This window comes from Mytilus trossulus, chromosome 13, assembly GCF_036588685.1.
Source record: "Mytilus trossulus isolate FHL-02 chromosome 13, PNRI_Mtr1.1.1.hap1, whole genome shotgun sequence".
In the NCBI taxonomy this organism is placed as follows: Eukaryota; Metazoa; Mollusca; class Bivalvia; order Mytilida; family Mytilidae; genus Mytilus; species Mytilus trossulus.
Window position 1 is genome coordinate 36,544,142 of NC_086385.1, and position 27,507 is coordinate 36,571,648.

At 31.6% G+C, this 27,507-nt stretch overlaps 2 protein-coding genes across 4 annotated transcripts; one reads left to right on the forward strand and one right to left on the reverse strand.

Annotated features, from left to right (window-relative positions):
• The first annotated feature begins 3,272 nt into the window (after positions 1-3,272).
• LOC134695047 (uncharacterized) lies at positions 3,273-6,394 on the forward strand. 3 transcript variants are annotated; one of them, XM_063556221.1, is made up of 3 exons: positions 3,273-3,380; positions 5,058-5,264; positions 6,152-6,394. In XM_063556221.1, the coding sequence occupies exons 1-3, from the start codon at positions 3,363-3,365 to the stop codon at positions 6,353-6,355; spliced, it is 429 nt and encodes a 142-aa protein (XP_063412291.1). In that variant the 5' UTR covers positions 3,273-3,362; the 3' UTR covers positions 6,356-6,394. The 3 variants fall into 3 exon arrangements, with proteins under 3 accessions (XP_063412291.1, XP_063412292.1, XP_063412293.1); XM_063556222.1 differs by lacking the exon at positions 3,273-3,380 and adding an exon at positions 4,363-4,435; XM_063556223.1 differs by lacking the exon at positions 3,273-3,380 and adding an exon at positions 4,536-4,560.
• A 16,269-nt stretch (positions 6,395-22,663) lies between these two features.
• LOC134695383 (uncharacterized) lies at positions 22,664-24,763 on the reverse strand. The gene is made up of 2 exons (XM_063556613.1): positions 24,720-24,763; positions 22,664-24,336 (listed from the first exon to the last, which is right to left on the reverse strand). Exon 2 carries the CDS (start codon positions 24,331-24,333, stop codon positions 22,762-22,764), a length of 1,572 nt encoding a protein of 523 aa, XP_063412683.1. The 5' UTR covers positions 24,334-24,336; positions 24,720-24,763; the 3' UTR covers positions 22,664-22,761.
• Positions 24,764-27,507: the final 2,744 nt, after the last annotated feature.

Consider the following 27,507-nt stretch of genomic DNA (forward strand, 5'->3'; position numbering starts at 1 on the left):
TATCCCAAAGTAATAAATTTATAGCGTATGCTATCATTCTTAATCTAATGTTGAAAATCTTTATGAATTTTTTCGTGTAAACGATTTTTCTACTTCACATTTGCAATCGATATAAAAAGATTTGGTATGACTGCCAATGAGAAAACTCGTAAATCCCACTCAAAGTAAATTAAACCATTACTGATCAAAGTACGGTCGACAACACAGAGCAGAATGTAGACCGAATAATCTGTCGTCTAAAAGCTTTTTTTGGTGGTGTTTGTGTGACTACCATAACGCATGACCTAGACTGATGTATTATACAACTGTCACTAATATAGATCATACCGTAAACAGGCTCAAACATGACAACATATGAGTTATTTATAGATTAATTCGCACGGGTTTTCCAACCAGGTTTATTTTTACCGTCAGTGTCATTATAAAAGAAGCTACAACAATGACTACGTTATCGTTATGTAACAATTTATCTGTAAGGCGTTTTCATGTATGGGACATTTTTTTTTATTTATGGGAGTTTCTTGTAGAGAAAGTAATTATATCTTAAACATTGAATGATTGAAAATATAATCTGACTTTAAAGGGGAACATGACCTAGATCAGTACAAGTTTCAGGTTTTTTCCTCGAAATATGTCATTTGTACTATAATTTAAACTATATGTAGACACCAGCATTAAACCATGGTAGAAATCTATAAGTATTATGAAGAACCAAAAATCTAAATGGGAAACTCATAAGACACACTTAAACTGTTCCTGCCTTTTTAGATGTTTATAGATTTCTAAAATTAGATGAACATTGTTTTATTTTATATCATAATTAAATAATGATTTTCTAGAAAATGTGTCATGAAAAGATTTATTTAGGTAAATCAGTTCAAATGAAATCAATTATTGGGTATATATCACCAGTTCTTTTTCAAAATACAACATATTTTGACGTATATCATGAAGTCGTATTAACTAATATTGCAGTTTCCAACAATATTCAATTAACATTTTGAAAGCATAAAGCTTAAGGGATTTCTTTTTTACTGCCTCTTCAAATTAACCCTGTACAAAATGTGTATTACTAGTATATAAAAGGTGTGCTTATGAAAAAAAGTAATATTTTCATCTCCAGCTGGAAACCTTTTAAATTAGAGCATAAGTACAAAAACATGGTACATTGGCAAGTGATAATTATGGTGCTAATGCTCGGAATAAATATATTTAAAAAATGTGATATCCCAATGTTCAATGAAGGTTAGTGCATCACCTGAAAAAGTTAGTTGAATTAACATCATCAGGTTCGGTTGAGTAAAATTGAGAAATAATTCGGGAATGTGTCAAAGGGACAACAACCAGACCAACGAGTGGAAAACAGCCTAAAGACACAAACGGCTCTTCAATACAGCAAAACAATCTTGCATCCTGAATCTATATACTTTTTTGAATGTGTGAAATACATCTATATACCTCAATTCGAAAAAGGACTTTCTACTAAAGATAAAAGCAGTTTGAATTACGAAGAATTATATTTAGGTTCCAATAAGTGGTTAACTATTGTTGTCATAGACATTTCAACATCAATATATAAACAGCAACGGTGTAGCTAGACAATTCAGATTTCATACAAAACGAGGATAAAAAAGAAAGACAAGGTAGGAATATATGAAATCAATTTCAAAGCAAAATTATCATTTTTGAATTTGATGCATCTTTTTGTGCATTTATTGCAGTGTAAAACAAAGCATATTTTGAATTTAGCAATGAAGCTTCAATTTAGCGCGTTCGCAATTATAAGTGTGTTACATTTGATGAGTTTTTCATAAATAACCGAGTCGTATTTTGTATGAACAGTTATCTGTTCCACAAATTTATTGATTATTAATACAATCTGTCTTACAAATATACCACGACGTTTTTCAGTACGACAAATTCTTTTTCTGTTATCTTTTTTCCTACGTAGTCGGTATAGTTTCGGTTTGTGTTCTTTGAACTTAATGACGCTTCACTTTGGCAACATAATACGCATGCTCGAAAATCCTTTCTGTGATTGGACAAAATGCTGTCATGGTGGGTGATTTGGTTGTGTTTGAAAAAACGTCTCGAAAATTATATCGTGATGGAAAGCAAGTGAAGAACTATAAATATTTGAACTAGATCTTACAAAGATTGATCTTTTTAATAAAATAATTGTTTCTCCAATAGCTCTTTGCATCCATGGCAGCTGTTTATTCGGGACAATTATATAATTTTTAATGTAAACTTTGTTGTACGAACGTACATGACTTTTAGAACGCACCTACGCATGTGAGATTTCCGCAGGATTTTGGTGAATGAAAACAGAAAGATACTACTTATACTACCAATAGTTTCTAGCTTTGTTAACCATGACTTAAGTTTAATGTAAACAGTAGTAAATGTATATTTGTTTCTTGTTATTTGCACTGGATTTTTTGACAAACATTTTTTTAGGTGTCATCACAATATTCTTATATATTATTGCTTTAATATAACCAGACTAAGTAAAGAGTTTCATGTAGTTACATTGAGATGGAGATTTTATTAAAGAGGGACTGCATCATTAAGTCAGTGTGCTTCTGAGGGTTATCGAAGTGATAGTTTTAAACATATACTTAAATTTAAATACGTCGGATATCTTTTTTAAAGATAGTTCTTGTTTTACATAAACATGCATATCAATATACACTGATTTTTTTTTAAACTTGTAAAACCTACCTTTTGAGGGAGCAAAAAGTAATGGCGCTTCTGGGTTAAATATGAAATTTTCAATCCTGGTATCTATGATGAGTTTATTTATATAAGTTAAATGAGAATATGTTTTACGTTTCTGTAAGTGTCTAAGCAAGCAGATTTCCTTATTTAAAAATATACTTTATTATCCTTTTTATAGATATATAGACTTCTAAAAGTAAATGAGTTTATCTCAGTGATTTCATATGATAAAGCTAATGCCGCTTATTTTCGGAGTTAATATATCAATATTTAAAATGTTTTCCAATGATTTATGTAAAGTGAATATAAAAATCAAAGTTTTAAAGAAAACAGACATCAAATTCGTTGATAAAATTGTAAGCTGTATGTTATTTTTAGTTTATAAAAAGGTAACTATCTATCTATACTTAGATATGGGTTTTCCAACATTAAGGTCAACGCAGTTTGCATGTCCGAAGAATTATATTAGTGTACCAAATTTTACTATTGGTTGCATCATTATTTTGTAGACAATTGAGTGTCCTTGAAAACAAAACAAAAACGATTTTACAATGTAATCAGGAAAATTTCCACATCAATAAATAAAAGCAATTAATTGTTCATTTAGTCAGTTCAGATTTGATAAAAACAACAACAGGAAGATGAAAAGAACAGATAAGGTAAGATTACATGAAATCCGTTTTAAAGCAATCATTTGTTTTTAAATTGAATGCATCTATTTCTACTTTTATTGGCATGTAAAACGAAGCACATTTTGGACGATGCGCGGAATTTTCACTTTCTTGTTTAGTATTAAAAAAAAACTCGCGTAAAGCCGTACCGTGACCAATAATTGTTAATTTCTGTGTCATTTTGGTCTGTTGTGGAGAGGTATCTCATTGGCAATCGCACCACATCTTCTTTTTGTTATATGTTCCTATCTTTTCGAATAAATGCATATATGGCTCAAATTGAATAACATAATTTTTTTTATATATCTTAAAAAAGAATGACCACAAAACAGTGTTTTCGAAATACAGAATATAGTTTAAAAGGTAAACCCACTGTCAAATATGTCGCCATTTCAGTTGACAACACCAGCTCTGTACGTATCGATATTATCTTAAATATTGCAGTTTGAAATAAATAGTATATTCATTGAAAACATTAAAACTTTGTAATCCCTTTTTTAAACGGAATTTACGCATTCCTGAATATACATTTTGTTTCTTTCAAAAGGGTGGGGAACTTGAAATTCTTAACAAAAAATCTTCTCAAATCATACACATGATACTGGGAAGTCATTATTGCATGTTCAGTAGAATATATTAGCGCTTATGTTCGATATTAAGATATAAACATATAAAATGAGTTCCTATGTTAAATCAACATAGCATAACAATTATAATAATTCACTAGAAACTTGATAAAGTTTTCCGACGACTGTTTGCATTCTGTGTGCTATTTTAAGCTTTTGTGAAATGCAACTATCTATCTATATTTATATATTGGTTTTCCAATAAAAGGTAAACACGGTTTGCATGTCAGAAGAATTATATTTAGGTACCAAATATTACAGTTGGTTGCATCATTATTATTGATTATATCACACCTGTTCTAGAATACAGAAAGTTGTTTTTAGTATTTCATAAAAAATTTCAAATATAAACAGCAGTTGTTCATCTAGTCGGTTTAAAGTTTCTGTAAACATACAAGGATGAAAAGAACAAAAAAGGTAAGATTATATGTAATCAATTTCAAATCAAAACAATCTGCTTGTACCTTGATTATTTGTAAATTGTTGGATGAAGCGCAAAATCTAAAATTTTTTGATTGAAAGTCTAGCGTTCAAAATTATAGGTATGATACGTTTGGTAAGTTAAGGAAAGTATAAAAAGATATCTGACAGTATTTCTAATATTTTTTTCTGGATTTACATGACGAGTTCCTAATACATGTAATATAAGCTTGCAGTTTCGTTCTTCAATGCACATTGTGTTGTGATCGATATCTACTGACTAATTTGACACAAATATGTGCTACAGATCGTTTTGAATTTAGAATCAACAGTGGTTTACCTATTATTAAAAGTCCTATCATAAATTCACTAGAACATACAGATCAAAGTAGGTTTGAGCAAATCGAAATGTGCGGTATTGGATGCATCGACAGTAAAGGTACTTTGTAATCTGATATGCATGCACCATTCTTCTTACAATTTAATTTTTAAAAGTGCAAACATATTTCTATCGATATGAGTCACGGACACCTCATTCTAATAAATTTAAAAAACGATTAATTTTACATTTCATTCTGAACAAAATATTGAAAAAGCATGTTTTTTTTGTCTTTTTCAGACAGATTGCTGTATATTTTGTAAGCAGAAAATCTGCACAAAGAAGAGACAGGTGTGGAAGCAGTTAATGAACACCGAATATAGTGCTGCACTTTTGAGGAAAACTAGAGCTGTGCCAAACAGGCATGGCATTCACTGTATCAAAACTGTTAATGGTGAAATTTTATATATCGGATATTCAGACCGAAGTGTTCGAAAGAGACTTCTTGTAAGTTTAGATAGAGTACACTCTAAATAAACAGCTTCTTCAAACCTAGTTAATCAAAAAAAAAATTTGTCTTTTGCGGGCGCCTGAAATTCCATATGAGAAAAGTGTATGCGCTATGTGTTAGTGTGTGTGTGTTTTTTTTATTCTATTTTTTTTTTATTTTTATTGTTAAAATTAAGTTGCTTACCGATTGCAATTATTTCAATAGTTTTACTTTCGGATTTAATAAACAACTGAATAAGAAGTGTCAAAAACTGCTTTCCAGAAACTGTTGAATATAAAATTGACTCTCTTTCAATGTGTTTAATTGTATAAAATGGACACGTCATTTAACTGCTAGTAGTCTGTTGTTATTTATGTATAATTGTCATTTCGTTTATTTTCTTTGGTTACATCTTCTGACATCAGACTCGGACATGAATTTTAAATGTGCGTATTGTTATTCGTTTAATTTTCTACACTGGCTAGAGGTATAGGAAGAGGGTTGAGATCTCATAAACATGTTTAACCCCGCCGCATTTTTGCGCCTGTCCCAAGTCAGGAGACACTGACCTTTGTTAGTCTTGTATTATTTTAATTTAGTTATTTGTGTAAAATTTGGAAATTAGTATGGCGTTTATTATCACTGAACTAGTATATATTTGTTTGGGGACAGTTGAAGGACGCCTCCGGGTGCGGGAATTTCGCGTTACATTGAAGATCTGTTGGTGACCTTCTGCTGTTGTTTTTGCTATGGTCGGGTTGTTGTATCTTTGAAACATTCCCTATTTTCATTTTCAATTTTATGATAAAAAATGTGTTTCATGTTTCCTCATATTTAAAAACATTTTGGAACAGTAGTTTATAAAAATTTTGTTTTACATAATGTATTAAATTACACTTTTCAGGCTCACAGTGGGGGTTATGATAAGCAAGCCATTGGTAACTATTTGAAAGGAAAGGATTTAAGAGACTTTTTACTCTCCTGGGTTGAGGAGAGAAAGGCGGAATACCTTGAAGAACCATTTATACTTTTCGCTGAAAAGCAACAAGGAGTTCGTCCTAAATTTAACATGAAAAGAGGACGTTCATGTGAACGTAAAGAAGAATGATGCCGTATTTATTGGACACATTTGAACCAAATATTTTAATTTGTTATGATCCAAATTGAATAAATATATACATTTTAAATTGAATTCTCAAAAATCTTTTTTTATTTCGATTATATTTTCACTCATTACATTACTATCATTGAACATATAATACATACACAACTCTGTTGCCAGGTGGTTTAAGCGGTAATACTACTGTAATTACAAGCCAGTAAAAACTGAGGTTGTGAGTTCGAACCCCACTCGTGTGGGGGAACTCAATTCCAATCACAACTGACTAGGATTGTCAGTTTTCTTTTCTATCAAAGGTCGGTGGTTTTCTCCGGGCACTGCAGTTTCTCTCATCAACAAAAACATGATAGTCCAAAAGTAACGTTAAAACACAAACAATCAATACATGCACAAATATAGGCAATTATATATACAAATGTGTAAGCTTATAAGTACGACTAAGAAGTCAAGATAACACATACAAACTAATGAAATCACATGAAGTCCATGACTGAATGCGTCAATAAGGTAAACATATACCTTTGGATACAAAACACGCTGCATTCTAATCAAATGTTTCTATTCTTCTCCGTTTATTAGTACACCCTTGCTTAACTTACTTTAATTTGGATATTATATTCAATGTAAAATGTTTATGCTTGTTAGTTCAATGTCTAGAATGTGTAGTAATAATATTTCTAATAGTTTCTTTTCCAATCTATATAAAAATGTAAAACCGGCGTTAACAGGTAGCTATGTTGTTGCCTTTCGATATTGTCTACAAAAAAAAAAATATGTGCGTTATTAAACTTTGGTCAATTTTCATTTTGTCTTGAACTGTACCGATATATCAGTGAAGTTTTGTTATCAATGTTATATATCGCTGCTGACGGACTTCCGATTGAAGGTGTTAAAATCTCATACATAAGCAATGTGTTTTTGTAGCCGTTAAGACGTGTAATTAACATCAACAAGAAAACCAACTTTGCATTGAACATAAACTATAACATATTTAGTGTCGGTTTCCTAAAGTGAGAGTAATATTGTAGACAATATGTCTCCACTTGTTTCGAAATGTCGTTATTTTTTAATATTTTAAAGACTGAATTAAAATTATATACACTCACTATAGATACAAGGGAAAGTTTATTGTTTCCAGGAATCTAATGATGAAAAGAAAACCAAGGCAAAACAAATAAATGTTAAACTAATCTTCTAATTAAAGCTTGCTATACTTGTTTAAGACTTACTTTTAAAAAATGTAATGAATGGTATAACTAACGTTGTTTTGAATTGTGAATACGAACAGAAAGCAAAACGAAAGAAAAACATATAATGAAGAGAGCCAATCTTCTAATGTCAAATCTGCAATACACAAGAAGGACTTTAGGAATAAAGATCACTAAGGTATGACTAACGTTGATTTGAATTGTAAGTAAAAAAACAAACAATCACCATGGCCAATGGTATGACCAACATTGTCGGTACAGTAAAATAAGCATGTACTAAAAAACTAACAATCTCAATTCTCATCAACACAGTGTAAACGTACCCTCACTTATTAAAGCGGGGTATAATTATTGCTGTCAGTCATTTTAAATCTTCTTTGTAAAAAACGCATTATGTCAGAAATAAACACACACGAAAGATAAAAGACTCAAATGCCTGACTGTTTTGGTAAACAATATCTTTGCTGAATATATGATTTAGTATTCTAATAGACAGACAGTCATTAAAAGGGCTTCTTATTATTGACCTTTCCTGGACGAACACTTTGTACTCATTTGAAGTAAAACACAACGAAAAACCTGTACCAAGTAGGGAATATGACAGTTATTATCCATTCGTTTGGTATGTTTGAGCTTTTGAATTTGCCATTTGATTACGGACTTATCGTTTTGAATTTGGGGCTTCAAATATATTTTCTTTATTTTACTTTTTTCTCAAAGCCAAAACATGCAAAAGCAAAAAAGCATGCAAAGTTCTTTCACTTAACTATCATAAATATTACCGATGTCCTCACTAAATCACATTTTTGCGAATGTTTTGCCTTCGTGATTGAGTAAGGCCAACAATTTCGATTCCTAAAAAATAATTTTGTTTGGTTGTTTACATTTTTAAATAATAGCCTTTATGATTTGTTATTTCTACTACTTTACTGTTTTTTTCTGTTAATTTGACGTTCAATGTTGGAAATTTTCCGTTCGTTGCTGGTCGATATGACAATAATATGAATATTTCCGGTGAAAAACTTGGGCTCAAGTTTTTATTCTGTCATGATTAGCTAAACTAATGTTAATTTCCACGTCAATGTTTTTTTTTCTCAATATTAACAACCGGTGCTGACGGACTAAAGGTGTTAAAATCTTTGTCGTGCATATGTGTTTTTGTTGTTTTTTCTTTTTAATCTTTTTTTTTTATCTCTCATGACGTTTAATTTCATCATCAAGAACTGGACCTTTTCATTGAACGTAAAACATGTTCGAATCTTTACGATTGTCTTAAAGAGCGTCATGTTTTTATACATACATGTGTAATATTTAAGAAACAATTGATGGAAGCCATAGATTGTCCTGAGCGTTAGCGAGGGATAAAATTAAGGAATATCACGGCCCAGGCCATGCGTAAATTTCCAACAATCTATGGCTTCCATGAATTATTTCTTTTCTAATAAGACAAATACGGTCATTAAAAACGGAAGCGAGAGTGGGTATGCAGTGTGTGTGTCTGTTCTTTTTACGTCCTGTTAGATAAAGCTCAGACATTCTAATGAATTTATAGCTTGCATGGATTATTTCGTTTATAACCTCTAGAAAAATAATATGTTTAATTCTTTTAATTCTCCAACCCAACATTTGCCATTTTTAATTTACATGTTTTTCTCGTAAGATACCGTCAATTTCAAAGTTGACATTTCGAAACTATGGAGCTGCCATGTTCACTTGCTGAAATCAGTAAATATGCAAGTAATGCCATACATTGGAAAATTAAACAAAATATACCTCAAAAATCAATTTAAATACCATTATATACGAATTTGAAAGACGCACATAACAGATAACTTTCAACTCTTGCGTTTTCATGTGCATGACGTCATGTTTTGAAATGACTTATATGTGCCAAAAATCATTTATAGACTTTCTCGGAATTTTAATTTATTTTCATTTTGTTGATTTCTTCGAGCTCTTGTGCATTATTTTTTTTATTATGCATCCGAATAAGTTATTTTTCTTTTTTTTAATAGCAATTTTTAAATCAATAAAATCGACAAATGGTTTGCAAATAGATTCCAATACATGTGGATTTACGTCGGAAGTATATTGTAATACCTCATATCAGAATTTATATTAAATGTAGGTTTCCTATCGTTGTTTTGTATATTGCAAGGCATATAACAAGTATTTAACATGTTTATATTATTATTTTCCAAAAATTGAAATTTCTTGTTTAAAAAAATCAAAAGAGGAAAGGAAAAAGAAATCAAAACAAATAATAGAAAAGCCTATATTCTTAAATAAAAGAAAGCATACGATCCGAGACCACAAAAATAGTTCCTAGTATTGACAGTGGGTTACTTGCCATTAATTTTTATACCCCTTCCAAATTTATTTCTCCATGTTTAATGCCTCAAATTGCAAGAAGAAGGAGGAAATTACACTGTAAAAAAATTTGGATCCAGAATTTCAAAGGAAAGTAGTGATTTGGTCCAGCAAGAAAAAGGTTAAAAATTAGCATTTCGGAAGCTGTCAAGAGATCAAGACGCCCTTAATATAAAATTGTCCATATTTTGAGTTAGAGCCGATGACGTTTTCTATAATTTTGATATAATTTGTTCCAAAAGTAGTTCAACACACTGTAAAAATTTCATTGAGAAAGCGCAGGTGGGATTTTTTTAATTTTCAATTATGTTCTAAAAGAAATGCACTACGAAATAATTGTGGTCTCGGACCATACTGAGAACTGTAGGAAAATAGATTACCAATTGATCAACTTACGACCTTTTAAATTGTAGGTAAAAGAAATATCATCATCGCTGGTATTACTAATGTGGTTTTGAATTGTTGTTACAAAACCTATTATCACCAATGGTATGACAACCGTTGTTTTGAAATGTCGATACTTAACAATCGCAACCAGTTGTATAAATACCGGTTTTTTTTTTAATTGTCGGTACCACACCTATTATCACCAGTGGTATGACAACCGTTGTCGATATTAAAACAATTATCACCAGTGATATGTCTACCATAGTTTTAAATTGTCGGTACAAAACGTTATCACCATTGGTATTACTCTTCTTATTTTGACATGACTGAATTCAGCCTACAATTTTGATTCCAAAATGTATCGACTGTCAGAGGTAACAAAAAAATATTCAAATGTTCTATTAATATATAACCTTTACTACTATTATAATAGTTGTTTTTAATGTTTATTTATCGTTTTATATTGCAAATTTTTGTGATGCTATGTAACTTTGGCAAATAATATTCCCAACATCGTATCTGTAAAGTTGTATACCACCCAGTTGTTGCCGTTTGCAAGTTGTCAAAATTATCATAAAATGAAAATTTACGTTCAGAATGTTTGGCTCTATTTTTTTAGTATGTCTTGATTAGCGGTACAGATGTTAATTTAAACGTCAAAGAATTTTGTGTTCAATATTATCTACCGCTGCTGACGGACTTAAGGTGTTAAATTTTTTGTCTTGAATATGATATGATTTTTTTTAAAATCTCGTATTACGTTGAATTAACATCAGCAAGAACTCGACCTTTGCAGTGAACGTATGACAATGATTTTCATCATTATCATAATAGTTATCAAAAGTACCAGGATTATAATTTTATACGCCAGACGCGCGTTTCGTCTACATAAGACTCATCAGTGACGCTCAAATCAAAATAGTTAAAAAGCCAAACAAATACAAAGTTGAAGAGCATTGAGGACCCAAAATTTCAAAAAGTTGTGCCAAATACGGCTAAGGTAATCTACTCCTGGGGTAAGAAAATCCTTAGTTTTTCGAAAAATTCAAAGTTTTGTAAACAGAAAATTTATAAAATGACCATATAATTGATATTCATGTCAACACCGAAGTGAATCATGTAAACTGCGTCAAGTTATGTTTAATACATAACATCTTTCATGTCGATTTTTCGAGTCCAATATCAAAGACCATATCCCTCCGCCAGAAAAAGAAAAAAAAACATTTTAGTGATAAGCTAATCTTATCATACATGTCCTTTAAAGCTTTCCATACATACTATAGGAATAAAAAGTCAACAATGATTTAACATGTTTTACTATCGTTTAAATTGTCGTACTAAAATAAATATCACAAATGGTATTACAACAGCACACAAGCACATCTACATAAGTATCTGGGACAAGTAATTACATACAAAAATTAATAGCTTATTACGTACAAGTACTAACTAGGTCAAAACAATAATTGAATAATTATAATTTAATGAACACATTTTTACAACTATAACAAGAAAAAACATATCAAACAATATGATTTAATAATATAAAGAAAACAAATTTATGTTTCCATAGGCGTTATAATTAGAAGTATAGCTATACACTAAGGGTCCGAGAGGATGCAACGAATTCATGTAGTAGATTTTTAAATTACTGCCTTGCGGACGAAAACAACTTTTTCTGACGGTACCAATGTGACGGAATTAAAATGGCTAAAAAAAGTTTTAAAAAGTATCAGGATTATAAATTAATACGCCATACGCGCGTTTCGTCTACATAAGACTCATCAGTGACGCTCAGATCAAAATAGTTCAAAAGCCGAACAAGTACAAAGTTGAAAAGCATTGAGGACCCAAAATTCCAAAAAGTAGTGGCAAATACGGCTTAGATAATCTATTCCTGGGATAATAAAATCCTCTAGTTTTAAGTTCGAAGTTCATAGAGCATTACATTTTTATGCGATTCTGATTTTTAAATAAAAACTGTTTAAAGACGTTTATCATATTGATATAAGTAATAAACACGAAGAGGATAATATTTTTCATTAAAAAGAAAGACTGTCGACGCTAAACTATTGTACATTTCAATATATCATGTCAGCCGGGTTAATCTTTGAAAAGAAAACAGGAGGACTACAGAGAAATCTGATTATCTTATATAATACTGGCAATCTGGTCAGTCATGATCAAGGTCGATCGCATGTTGGTGAAACGGGTTTTGGACGTATAACATCACTGATGCTGAACTTCAATCTTTTGAAGTCACCTTGGTCCTGTTTTATTATATGTATTACAGTTCTTAGTACAAGAAGATCGCCACTTATGCATCACCGTTTTTGATAAAAAAAAAAAATTACAAATAGCGCTAATTAATCGATACTTAAAATTATGCGAGATCGCACCATGCTATCACTACTAACAACATAATCACATAATCACACTGCATCAAGTTAAAAAATTATACTAATCAATCATCGGTTACAGAACTACTTACTATAATACGGGTTACCCTAGATACCAATAAATCGAAATCCCATCAGCCTACATGGATCTGCTGATTTTTTTTATGGTAAAAACACAGCTTGCACTTTCTCAGTTATTTTTTAAACGAAAATATTATACTGGCGATTGATTTTGCACACCATAAAACTTTTATAGCAAAACAACCAAGTACACTTTTAAACAAACAATAATTAATATAGATTACCCAAAGATGTTTTGAAATGCAAATTTCATTCAACTTTACAAATGGTTGATTTCCAATGTTTTGAAATAAACATCAAAACCTGCTTACATCATCAGGCAAACGTGACAAACACTTCACACGGGTTGCAAGGTCATTGGTCTGAAATAAACTCAATGGCAAATACGTTATTTGTATGGAACATATCTGGATTTTTTTTGTTGATAAACACTGATGACCCTTTAAAAAACCTTGAAAAGGTTGATGAAGAATTTGTACTATGAAAGCAAACCCCTGGATTAATCCCTTAAATAATTTTTCTTAATCAATATACTTTCAGTAGAGGAAACTATTTAATGGCTTATAAAATTACGTACACGCAAAAACTTGAATGAGGTTGATGATGCAAGTGTGTTACAAAAGCCAACAACTGGACTTATTCTTATTCTGAATTATCTAAATCAGTACACATTCAGTAGAGGAAAATAATTGATGGTAAACGAAATTAAAAAAAAAAAGGTACACGAAAGAAACATTAAAAAATAATACACTCAAACAAGCAGACTAAGACCACATATAAACGGAATGAATAAATTTGGAGAAGCAACAAGCCGGAGAGGTACAACAAGATTTCAATATAAAAGTAAAAAGAGAGAGAGAGAGGGAGAGAGAGAGAGAGAGAGAGAGAGAGAGAGAGAGAGAGAGAGAGAGAGAGAGAGAGAGAGAGAGAGAGAGAGAGGGGGAGAGAGAAACAAAGATAACAAGCATCAAGTTGGAGAGGTAGGATTAAATTAATTTGCAGATATATATAGATTCTACCATTCTATCGAGACAGATACATTTTCAAATTTAAAATACGATTTTAATTTAACTGTCCAGAGTGGATAATCGTATTACACCAGATTTTGTAGTTGAATCTGTTTCTCGAATAATTTTCTGATATTATGCAGGCAAACTTATACCTTCTTTTCGAATGATCTGCAATAGTGGAAGATATTAGGAAAATCGAGGGAATTGTGCAAATGATGATACAAGCATGAACATTACCACAAAGCATCATTATTATATACTTTTTAATAAACAACTGTTGGCCATTAAGAAAAATCATTTTTTCAAGATGGCCACGTCCTTTTTCTAAAATGGCTGTTTTTTCTGTTTGAAAATATTGATTTTTTCTGGAAAACTTTCCGTTTAAATGCTTTTAGTGAAAAACAGCATTAAGGTTTGGTAGCAACCTTCCTAACATGTGAAGAATTCACTAGACATGAATATTTGACATAAACAGGGTTTTGCGCATGCGCGAAAATGTATTAAAAAACAGTTTAACTATTTACTATAAAATAAGTATTTTGGAATTCTCAATGATATTATGGTTTGGTTTGATAACATTTTTCAAGGTTATGATACACATGATTTAACAATTTTGCGCATGCGCAAACTATTTATAGACATAATGAGCGATTTGTATGCACTACCAGGGCAAACTGGTATAAATGGTTGTTCATCTCATTACTCTAAAAATCAAGGCTCTTGTAGAGCTGTTTAAGTAAGTGTAAAATTTAAAATGACACTTTTTAAAAACAAGCCCATTCAGTTGAAATGATCAGGTATTCGATGGATAAGGCGGAAATGTGGTAAATACGAGAGAATAAAATCAACGGTACCAATTTTGTTGCACCAGATGCGCATTTCGACAATACATGTCTCTTCAGTGATGATCGTGGCCAAAATATTTGAAATCCAAAGCTTATATAAAAGATGAAGAGCTATAATCCAAAAGGTCCAAAAAGTATAGCCAAATTCGTGAAAGGAAACAGAGCTTTGCATCAATAGTAACGGCAGATCAGCCATTTTTGGTATTGCTATTCAGTGGGAATGGCCTGATTTGTACAGAGAAGACAAGTTTATCGTCATGTGAGGTGGATTGCACATTGCAATGACTTGTTATAAAATTCTGGGTGATATATTACATGATAGTAGATGGACATGTGTTCTCACTAAAACCAATATTGCAACACCTAGAACGGCATATTGTTTGTATGAATGTTCAAATGTACATAGCACTAGACACGCGCATCAGATAACTCTATGTGTTTTAGCTTGAATGATATTTATTGGCTTAAGAAAGCTAAACACAGAAATTATGATCATATTCACTCTGTGACGTTCAATGATTTGATAGACTGTTGTAAGAAAATATAGTCATCTCAACCACAGTTTAATTTCTGGCGTTCAATTATAAAATAAGAACTTCTTGTGAATTTGGTAGTATGCTCATTTCATGAGTCAGATTTTGTACAAACAGTCCATATAAAGCATGATACCGTATTTATCTAGGTCTTGATCATGTAAATTATTCTCGATCGTAACCGACCTTCTCCGAAATATGACTTCCCTTCTCTTCAACTTAGTACTTTATGTGGCCTTTTTAAGTTTTTTGGATTCGAGCGTCACTGATGAGTGTTTTGTCATGTTTGTAGACGAAACGCGCGTCTGGCGTATATTTACATCACCCACAGGTGGAATTGATTTTGAAAATGATAATTTCACTGTACGTAAGACCAGCAAATATTTTTCTTAAAGCACAATTGATCAAGCAAAAAACCTCAGAATAATGCAATTGTGAAGGGCGATGTTGTTGTCATAGGTTTAACCGAATACCCTATTTAGACGTATTGATAGTAGCGAAACCATAAGTCAGATGAATTTGCAAGATCTAGTGGTTTGAGGCATTCTATGTACAGATGAACGACTTAATGAACACAAAAGGATTTCTTAAAAAAGATCAAGGCAAACAATACGAAGGAGAACCTGTTTCTTATAACCAGATCAAAAAGAACAACTTCCTATTATGTCTGTAAAATGAAACTGTAAATGTTTTTTGTCAAAAACAAAGCAAGAGAACCTTAAAAGTGATTGCGATATCTTTTCTAGACTTTTATTTCTTGTCGCAGTGGTCAAATAGACTTGGAATATTTCTTAATCCACAAAGACAAAATGCTCTTCTTTTTTTGTCTCAGGATGTCATTTTAAACAGTGATATGAAATCGGTGCAAATTGATAAACTTAAAACATTTTGCAATTTGCAGATCCAAATTCTGACGCATTTATCGTTGACGCGGCAGCAATGGTTAATTCCAGGCCACCTTGTTGTGCAACAATATTTTATGATTGTGCAAATGTGTCATACTGCCTTACATAAAATCTTGCATCGATAAGTATTCAAGAGTAGACATTGTGTTAGATGTTTCCTAAATGAATAATTTAAAGGCTAGATGGAACAAGACAAAAGTTGGTTGTGGTAGAACACCAGGGTATTGGAGTAGTTTTCTCTGTGAAGATGACATCGAAACGAAATTTTTCAAGTTTCTTGCCGACAGAATTGCTTCTTTAGAGACTAATAATGATACTTTCTAGCTACCCCCTTGTAAGCATGGAGAAGCAAATATACGAATGTTTGTCCATGTTTGGCATGATTATGAAAATTGTTGTAAGACGGTAATTTTAGGTAGCACCGACACAGATGTAGTAGCATTAGGAATTGCAGCACTACACAAATATGGTGGAACAAACTGTAGATAGGTTTTGGCAGGAATGAAGACTTTTGATGGCTTCCTATACGTGACATATCAAATGCGTTCGGTCCTCGTGAAGCTACTCTTCATGCATTCAGTGGATGTGACACTTTGTTGGATTTTCGTGGGAAAGGGAATAGGTCAGTTTGGATGACATGGGAAGTATTTCAAGATGTATGGGAAGTTTTTTTTCTTTGCTGAAGTATAAAGACGACACATACATGGACATCATAAAAGCATTTGTTAGCATCATGTACGACAGAACAACATAAGCATTTGCTGTTAACGAGGCACGATGTAAATTGTTACCCAGGAAGCAGCGGCATTGTGATGTAATTCCGGCTACAAGAGTTTTTTTCCGGAGCACATCCAAAGAGAAGCATATCAAGGAGGACAAGTTTGGGCTCAGCCTGATTTATTTATTCGACTTCGACTAGTACATGTACCAATTCATGAACACTGGGGTTGGATGAAAGAAAAAAAATGATGACAGTTGGAAACCAAAAAGGACTTCTTCGGCTGCCGTTAGGGTTGCATCCTCCTGTCGGGAACTTTTGAAGTGCGGAGACGAAAAATCCAGCTGTGTTGGGAACTGTAAATGCTACCATTCTGTCCTTCCTTGTATGTTTTTTTTATTGGCTACTGTCAGATAATTATAAGATAACCAACCTGTCTTTCTAACAAAACTAGGAATTTAATCTTAACAAAGAATGTGATATCACTTGTTAAGTTGATGGAAATTATAGAAAAAAATACATTTTCAAAATTTGTGCCGCCATTTTGGAACCGGAAGTCACTCTTTTTTGTCAATTATGTGTTTTTTTTCGTACTTTAGGAATTATAATTTACGTTTTACAAAAAACTTACATTGGATTATACCTCTAACAAGGATTTACGAAATGTAGCCAACTGGATATGACGCCATTTGCAAAATGATCGGTGGCCATCTTGAAAAAATGAAAATTTTTGATGGCCAGCACCTGATTTTTTTTCAATTATCAATTAGTCCACCTTTATACCAAATTTCATGCTTGTATAACGATTTGCACAATTATGTCCATAATATCTCCCACTACAACAAGTTGTGTTCATGCCGTCACAATAGGAAATTCAGAGGAAAGCAAGAAAATTCGACATCATAATCGGATTTTAACCAATGAAGTACGGACATCAAACGAACCACACGTTGATTATTTTTTTTATACAATGGGTGCAGAAAGGGATAAATTGACGAAGAGTTAGAGAAAACATTTTATCGAAATGTCTTTTTTTAAATAATGATTGTGAGTTTCATAGCAGATTATGAGATTTGTACGCTGTGAATGATACATGTTATACGTTATATTGCATATAATTGTCCTATTGAAAAGAAAGGAGACAAATGAGAGAATAAAATAGAAAGTAGCTTTTTTTATTTCATGTTTAATACGATGCCAAAAGAGTGGACAACCTTGACCTATAACGGTTTACTTTATTAGTCTGTTTGGTTTTATAGTGAGTAAGATTATAACTCAATGTTGACTGTTGTGTCCTATTTTTGACATGTTTACATTTTATGTATTTTCCTCGATGATCGGTATTTTCATTAATTTACTTTTTTCTATAAATATTCCAATATGTCTTCAGCAAAGCATCACTGTATGCACTTTAACATCACAATTGCCTCCCACCAATCCAAGTTCTAACAGAACAAACCTACCTGTCATCATTACAAAAAATAGCACACCAAACCCACAATAAATAAAAACAATACTTCTGAATCAATCTTTTCTTCAACTCTGTACTTTGTACTCTGTGCTATAATTGTTGATTACGATAAAGGTCTAATGAATCTGGAAGTTATTTGGTGTGACCAAGTAAAGAGTGGTGTAATGTTTTTTATACATTAACTGTTGATAAACATGTATTTGATAAAATATTTAGATTTCCTCCCCCCCTTAAATGCCCTTTAACATCGTGCTTTATTAAGGCTTTGCAACTTCTTTGTAGACAAAACACGCGTCCGGCACAAATATACTACCTTTATCATGTACAACATTGTTTACTATAACATCACTGAAGCTAGTTATATTAGTACTAGTAAGTAAATTATTCCAAAGAGTACTGCAATATATAGTCAGTCGTTTACCATTTCAAGATTACTGCAGTTAATTACAAAAAAATAAATTGTTAAATATATTGGAAGAATTGTTCTTGATTTGTTATTGGCGAACCAATAAATCGGTACATAAAATTGACAATTGAAGAGGCTAATGTGTCAAAGAGACAACAAACAGATCAAAGAGAAGAACACAGCCGAAGGACATCAATGGTCTTCGAATTCAAAGCAGTCCAAAAAATCTTTTCGTCTGTAAAGAAAGTACAGACTAGAAATCTAGTGCTACAGACATAACAAAATCTAATTTTGATAAGATGATGTACTTGTCTTAAAATATGTATTATTAAGCTATAAAATCTTTTAACCTGTTATTGAGTGGTTGTTGTTTGTTGGTGTGGTTTATAAGTGTTAATCATATCTCGTTTTTATATAGTTTGGTTAGTTCGTTTTCCTGTTTGACTGATTGACACTAATCATTTTTGGTGTCCTTTATAGCTTGTTGTTCGATGTGAGCCAAGTCTCCACGTTCATGGCCGTACTTTGATCTATAAAGGTTAACTTTTAACTCATTGTTACTTGGATTGGAGTTGTCTCATTGACACTCTTATCATATTATTTTGTTACACAGATATAGGTAACGCTTTACTATTTTTTTCTTACATATATCTATCAAAATGTTTCTATTCCAGTGTCAATGATACATTATTCATATGTAGATAAAAAAAAAAAATGCACCCAATGAACTTTGTATCTTCCATGAGTTTTCAAATTCAACTTTTACCAGATAACCTATATCAATCCAAGTTTGAATTTATTAATTACAGTACATATACAATATATGTACATTATCGGAAAATAAAAATAAAATTTGTACGAGCTTTAGCAACAGGACGAAAAGCGATGCTTTCCACCTATTTCGAAGCAAGTACAAATACATTTCATATTATCCGACGATGTACATAATTGTTTTATCCTGCAATTTGCAACCAACACTTCAAACTTTAGTCGTTAAAATCGAATATCTCTCATAACTTAAAAAATCGACATAGTTTAAAAGCGAATCGCAAAGAGGACCCTAAAATGAACTGTTACGCTTGTTCAACCATGGAAGTGGGATAATAGCAGTTTTTATTCATTTAAATACAAGTATAAACTAAGCAAAACAAACTGTATGTGTGTACCTGTAACAACTACAATACTAGTAATTGGCTAATTTTAGGATAAAACATTATCAGACAACTACACCAAGAAGTTAGGTAACGAAATTAAATATAAAAATCGTATGTTTTTTCAATGTTTCTCTGTTTTTAATTTATGCAAAAACTGTTAACAAATTGAAAATGAAATTCATTTCTTTTTATATTGAAAGAGTTATGGTAATAATAGAAACGTTTATATAGAATTTTGATAGATGAAAATATGCCAGTTATAAACTTAAATGACATAGATGAAATTTATTATACCAAACGAAAGATCACAATCTCAGGGTCCTTTAGGAAACAGTCTATAGAACTGAGGACAGTGGACTCTTGAAATATTTACTTTTATGATGTAACTATATAAATGATCTTGTTGTTATTGTTTTTTTTAATATCTTTTTATATTGTGTCACATACTATAAATATGTAGTTTTATGGAAAAAACGGTTTGAAATAATTGTTTCAATAGTTGAAAACAATAGGCAGCTGTGTTATTAAACGAACCGCCAGTTTGAACTTTAGTGTGAGTAAACAAGACTTATAACAAGACATATATCAAAATAAGATAGGTGTGAAAAAAACATGGATTACAACGGCAAACAAATTGCAAGGTCTCATATACCAATGATCTGAAATAAACTTTTTTGCTCGCAGGACTAATAAATCGTACCGGTTTATACAGCCTTCATCAGGATCATTTGTATTGCTATTTCGAATGCCATATTTGACATATTGGAATAAACAGTATATCTTCACATTTCCATTTTCACACCTCCATACCTCACCGATAAAGAGATATTTGAAATTGATAAATTTACAATATTTTTGTCTTTTTTTTTTATATCAAACATGTCAAAGAACAAACATATAGTCTGCCCTTGAGTATTTGAAAGGTATTTGCCACGCGAAAATCTTTACTGCTAAATATGACATATAAACATTTAGTTTTAACATTTATAACTTATAGAAAAACAAAAACAATAAAATATTTAAATGTTATAATTTCAACTTTATGGAACGTTCACACAAAATGTAGAAAGCCAAACAGAACTTTTGATAAATTCTTAATTCGATCAACAAAAATACGCTGTAAGACAGCAAACATAACTTAACGGTAATTATATGAACACAAAAAGGAGTGATATCAGACAATAACAATCAAAACCAAGGAGTTAACCAAGACTAAAAAAACTAAAGGACATTTACATCAACAGTTATAAATAATAAGTAAGAAACAAAACGAACTCCACTAAAAACCGGGAGTGAAATCATAAGATCCGGAATGGTAAGCATTTCCTGCACCGTATACGTATGGCACCAGTCGTGTTATTTTTTGTTCTGTTCGGTAATGATGGAAGGTTATTATGACTGAGGAAGAGAATCAGATATGATTTCTGACACACTTCACAAGGCATGATAGTTGTATTAACAGTGTGATGATATTTTGACGTAAATAAAATTGTATACATCCTGCCATTCCATTAAGTTCATTAAGTCATCACCTATCTTGTGAAAATATGCTCATTCAAAATGTCACTATCTAACTAGATGAAAAAAACAAATCAGAAAACCATGACTGGTAAACCATGAAGTGTCAATTTAAGTAGTGTAACGTTGTTGGGGTAGTCAATATGGGGTGAATATGCTGGAACATTAAGTGTAAACTAAGATATGTAAAAATAACTGTCTATACCCACAAGTACAACTTGAACACTTTATATGAAAATAAAGAGATTTGGTTTGATTGCCAATGAGACATTTTTCAATGTTCAAATGAAATGAATGTCAGCAATTATAACTGAACGGCTTTTAACAATGAGAACACTCCATATCGTATTGTCCGCTTTGAAAGCATCGGCATAACAAATATGGAAAAAAATCAAACCAGAAAAAAGCAACAACATTATCATTAATACAAGTTTACGAAACACAAATACTACATACATTAATCAAGGAAACTCATATCGCACATTGAATTGCATGATTCTGCATTACACTTCAAGAATGTACTAGGCTAAACATGTACTTACATGTCACTCCAGTCTATTTATTACCACTACAAGTACTATATTCTATATGGTTACTGAGGTCTAATACTTTATCAAGTGATCACTGAATAATTTATTTATCAATAATCAATTATTATGATGAGGATTTGTAATTTTAAAATCTTTTTTGAGACTAAAACAGCAAACAATAATGGATTATTAGCAAGTACGTTGTGCAGGGATGAAAGCAATAACGTAAACAATTTACGAGAATATTGTGCATGTCGTGTTACTCGATTTCTTAGTATTAAAACATATGATTCTAAAATTTTACCACCTGAAGATGACGTATAACTTTTCCGAATAATAATCAAAACAAGTTGTTCGGTTTCATATTCTACATGAAAGACTTGATTTTCTTGAATATAGACTTAGATACTAAACTAGTTTTTTTAATTTTTTATTAAGAACACATATTTACTTGTTTTATTAAAAAAATACTTTACAAGTATTGTAATACATATATTGGAAAGCTACCTGTAAGTATCAGGTGCAAGGTTAGAGGTTTTAATTTGGTGAACATATATATCTATAATGATACTGCTTGTGATTTTTAACAATCATTTTCCTTAATATCCTTTTAATATCAATCACAACATACAATTATTAAATCTCAAACAAGAAGAACAAAATATGATCATATTTATTAAAACGTAACATAAGTTATCAAAATCATATTGTGTAAGCGGAATTCAAATGCTTCAAAGGCATCGATTTCAATCTATCGCAAACTGAAGTCACTTCCTTAACAAAATGGAAGATGCTATCATCTGTGACAATGTGAAGTCGTACGATTGTAGTATTCATTGTGAATAGCTATACAATCAGTTCATAGATAAGTGGAATCCGTTTGTTCACTTCGAGAGGACATGCAGTCGCTTGAATCAGAAATACTTTTGGAATACTTCTTAAAACTATTGATAGATTCAGATCTATTTCTTGGGTCACTTTTGGTTGACATGCAATCACTTGAGTCTGAAATACTCTTACAAACACTTTCAACTCTGTGTGTTTTAATTAACAGATCCCTTTTCTTAATTATTGACTTTTTTCTCAATCTTTCTTGTTTCTGATTTCCTTTTAGCGATTTTCGAGGATCAAATTGTATGTTTTTACTTTTATTGTAATGATCCTTGACGGTCAACAGGCTTTTACAAGGAGTACCATTTACATTTGATTTTTTACGAGTATTTTGTTTATTATCGGCCCTGTTAGTGTCTTTGGCAGTCGGATATCCTTGTTTTTGGGTTTTGATATTTTGTGATACTCTTTCCTTTTTATTGACTACATTTTCCTTGTAGTGATGCTCGACAACTTTTGTTGAAGGTATATTCATCGGCCTATATAGATTATCTTTCTTTGAAGAACCTATATCAAACTGTGACATGTTTTCATTGTGTCGATGGAAATCTGATAATATTTTCTGTGTATGGGTTATACTCTCACTACAACAGCTATTTGTGCGATATTCTTCGAAGCACGTGGATTTTGGCTTTCTGCATTTCGTTGGATTTTTATTCTTCTTGCCAGTTCTAATTGATGCTTGTAGAAACATTTCTTCTTCCTCCTGTTGTTTTTCTTCAGATGAACTCCTAATGATTGGAGGCAGAACGCTTCTTCTATTGAAAAATCTAGAACGCACACTGAGGATGCCATCTTCAGAACCCGATGTTAGTGAAAAAGTATCCGACATAGTTGAACTTGATGACAGAGACGACATAGGAGTCAACGTACGAGGCGATATTGGACTCAATGTTATTCCGGATCGCTGTAGGGAACCAGTCTTTTCCCTGTTAATCATGAGCCGTTGTGATAGCACTGATAACGTAGGACTTGCAGGTATGACGTCAATGCTTGGTAACATTTTCATATTATTCTCTATTATTTTCTGAGGTTCTGTGATATTATTAATTTTCTTTGACCTTGACAAACTTCTTCTACGAATTTCAAATTCATCCGACGATGTTTCAGGTTCTATGTCATCTCTGATTCGTGTAGTACAAGATGGCCGATTATAAGTCGGTGATCTCAGTGGTTCGGGGGAGGTAATTGTAATATCAATGGCAGATATTTTGGTTAAAGTTGTTGTTTTTGTTCTTAATGTACATTCACTATTTACTCTGTCAATTCCTGTGAGAGAATTCAGTTTATAAAATACATCATCGTGAGTTTCCTCAATGTAATGATTGGACGTGTTCTCTGAAATATGACCATTTCCATCTTCTGTGCTAGACTGTTCGCTGACAGAGGTAGTTGTCGAACTCTGGCGACAAACGTCATAAAATGTTGTCCGACTGGAACAGTCCGTTTCATCTCCATCGGGAAATATTGCATACTCTTTGGTCTTCTTTTTGGATTTACGACTTTTCCTTTCTGACTCAACATATTTAAAATGAGACATATTCTGAAATAGAAAGAGAAACCAATATGATAATATTCGTATATATCAAAATCAATTACAATTTTGCTTTCACACTTATAAATTGTAATTAATATCGTACATGTTTCACTCTTGCAATAGTTTGAAATTTAAAAATATTAAATACAGAATTCTGTCCTATTTTTTCAAATAAAAATTACCTATTTCTATTTGTTTCTCTTTACATATGTTACAGGCATTTTCCTCATGAGGGAATTGATGTAATTATCAGAAAATTAAAAACAATTTTGAGAGAAAGAAAAACATTCATTTTCATCTTCATTTTCATCCAAAATTAACAAATGCATAACGCCTTTTTTTTATCAAATTTTAATATCTATAAAATTGGGATTTTTATTGTTTCTTACCTCTAGCTAAATTTGTTCAGTGTGATGCTTCCTTCAAAACAAACCTTTTACTTGTAACATTAACCGTTTCAAAATGTTTTTATACTTTTCATGAAGAATGTGTGAGAAACATTCGATTGGTTGAAATGAAAAACGGATTTTGTAAAATATGTTCTAGGTGTTAATATATTTTTGATACTTGATTTTAAATACGTCAATAGAAAGGAAATGACGAATTTAGCGGAAATTTTCGAAGTCAGAATTTTTTTAAAATTTATTTCGAATCAATAAAAGTGAGTATTTTTAGTGATAATACATAGTTACTGGAAAAGATAAAAAAAAAAAGAGGGAAAAAGATACAAAAGGGACAGTCAAACTCATAGTTTGAAGATAAACTGACAACGCCTTTGCTAAAAATGTAAAATAGAACAATATGAATATGGTCAATAATTTATAATCACTATGGAATATGTTCCGAAAAAACAATGTGTTTCTATACGGAAATGGACATTATAGAACCACAGTCCTGTGCAAGACACAAAAAGTATATTGCGGGATTAAACACACCATCGTGAACATACACATATACAGTTTATCAAAAGAATTGAAAAGTCAACAATGAAATATCAGATTATCAATTACACACAAATAATTTTTTTTCATTGATTCGGGACTTTCCGTTTTGAGTTTATCTCGGAGTTGAATATTTTTGTGATTTTACCTTTTACTCAAAATCTCAAAGAACTTGAAAGAAATTGAAAATATCCCATGGTCAGAAAACTTTATCCCAGAAGTATTGAGATCATAAGTGTGTTTATCATGGAAATATGACTACAGAATTACGTAATTGTATACGCATTTAATCTGCACAGCGTTCAGACAAATTACATCATAAACAGCTTTAACTGTTTTTTTTTGTTTTTTTAATACTCTCACGTATAATATACGTTAGCTTTTTAAAACTGAAAATACATATTATAAGTTTGATGCGTTTAAAAAGCAAGCCCTGATGTTACAACAGCAATATTATCAACAAAAATTTGAACTCGAATATACAGCAATGATATGGGATATCCATCCATGACATAAAATCAGTACTTGTACTGGAAAAAATAAATTGAAAGGAAGAAACAGCGCTTTTAATGTTGTTATTCATCTCAATATTAAAAAGATGTCTTCACCGCGTAGCAAAAATACTATAACCTCACTGCAAGTTAAAGACGCCCCTAGCACTGTCTCGAGTGGATTTTTTTGGCAAAAAAGCTGACCAAGGCACAATTACCGCAACAATTGCATTGAAGCGTATACAAAAGACACATTCAAATTGTTTGATCAATATTGTATACACACTGGAATAAATGAGGAATCATAAGACAAAAAAGCGATTCAGATCCATGTATAACAACTATAATTATGTTCATGTTTGTACAAATGCAGTGATAAGTCTAGGTCGGTGATGCCATAGTTTCGAAGAAAACAAAAGACGAAGGATTATAATTACGACAGTTGGAACATATTATGTCGTCATATATGAAACAGATTTTAAATAAAAGAGAGCCAAACGGTTACACAGAGCTTCACACTCATCTTCAAAAAAACTGACAATGCCATGGCTTTAAACGAAAACGTCAAACAGACAAACAACAGCCTTGTCATTCAATTACAACAAGGAAAACTATAGACCTAGCGACAAGAATCAACCAAAAACTAAGGGCGGGGGGGGGGGGGGGGGGGGGGGTAATCTGAGGTGTACTAAAAGTGTAGGCATATCATGTTCAACAACGAAATATTAATAGAAAATACAAGCCCTGGAATAAAGTATTACTAAGATATATAATCTATATTGAGGCACTGCTGGAATATTGCTACATAAATATGGGAAATTCAAAATTGGGAAGCTGAAACCAACACTTATTTTGAAGAGATCAGTGTTCAACAGGCCCTCATTGTCAATTTCTAAATGTTAGTTAAGATATGAGACGGACTTAACTGTATCTGTTATACGTAACATTAAACCTACTTATGATAACATTCGTAGTTTTGTTTAAGGGATGATTTCAACTTCAATGATATTAACCTTTGTTTTAATAGCTGCCTTGTAAGTTGTAACTTACTTTTATAGAAATAATGTCAGTTGAGTACTGAACAATCATGTTTCATGATGAACTGTTGGTTTGATAATCCACACGTAGAAATATACAGCACATGCTGGTAAATTGGTAGTTTTTGTTTTACCTGGTGTGATTGATCACATTTCCAATCATACTTACAAAACAAACATTTACTAGAAAAAGAATAAGAAAAGATATGATATCAGACTAATTGCCATCTTTGTGGCACAAACAAGCCATTTATGTAACAAAAAAATACATTATCACTTTGTAAATGTCACTACTGATGTAGATTTATATAAAACAGTAGCCTTACGATGTTGAAATCCAGGCTTAAAAAATCAGGAAGTATTGTATAATATCCACATGTAGCGAGACCAGGCCTTGAAGGCATAAAACTTTGCTCAGTGCTTGGAGCACAAAAATCATGCTCGAAACATGAAATCCAGCAATGTGATTGGTTGATTTTCGAGTATGAGTACAAAAATCTTGCTCGAAAGTTTTATGACCATGAGGCCAGGAGTTCTACATGTACTTGGGTCACGGTCTCATGGAATGAAGCAACGTGAAATCAACACTCAGTCATAATGTCAAAATCGGGATTGAACATAATAATGCACTAATAGATTATATGATTATTCTGATATTATTCATTATTATTGTACCGAAAGTGTAAGCAGATCTGTTCCACATGTGTT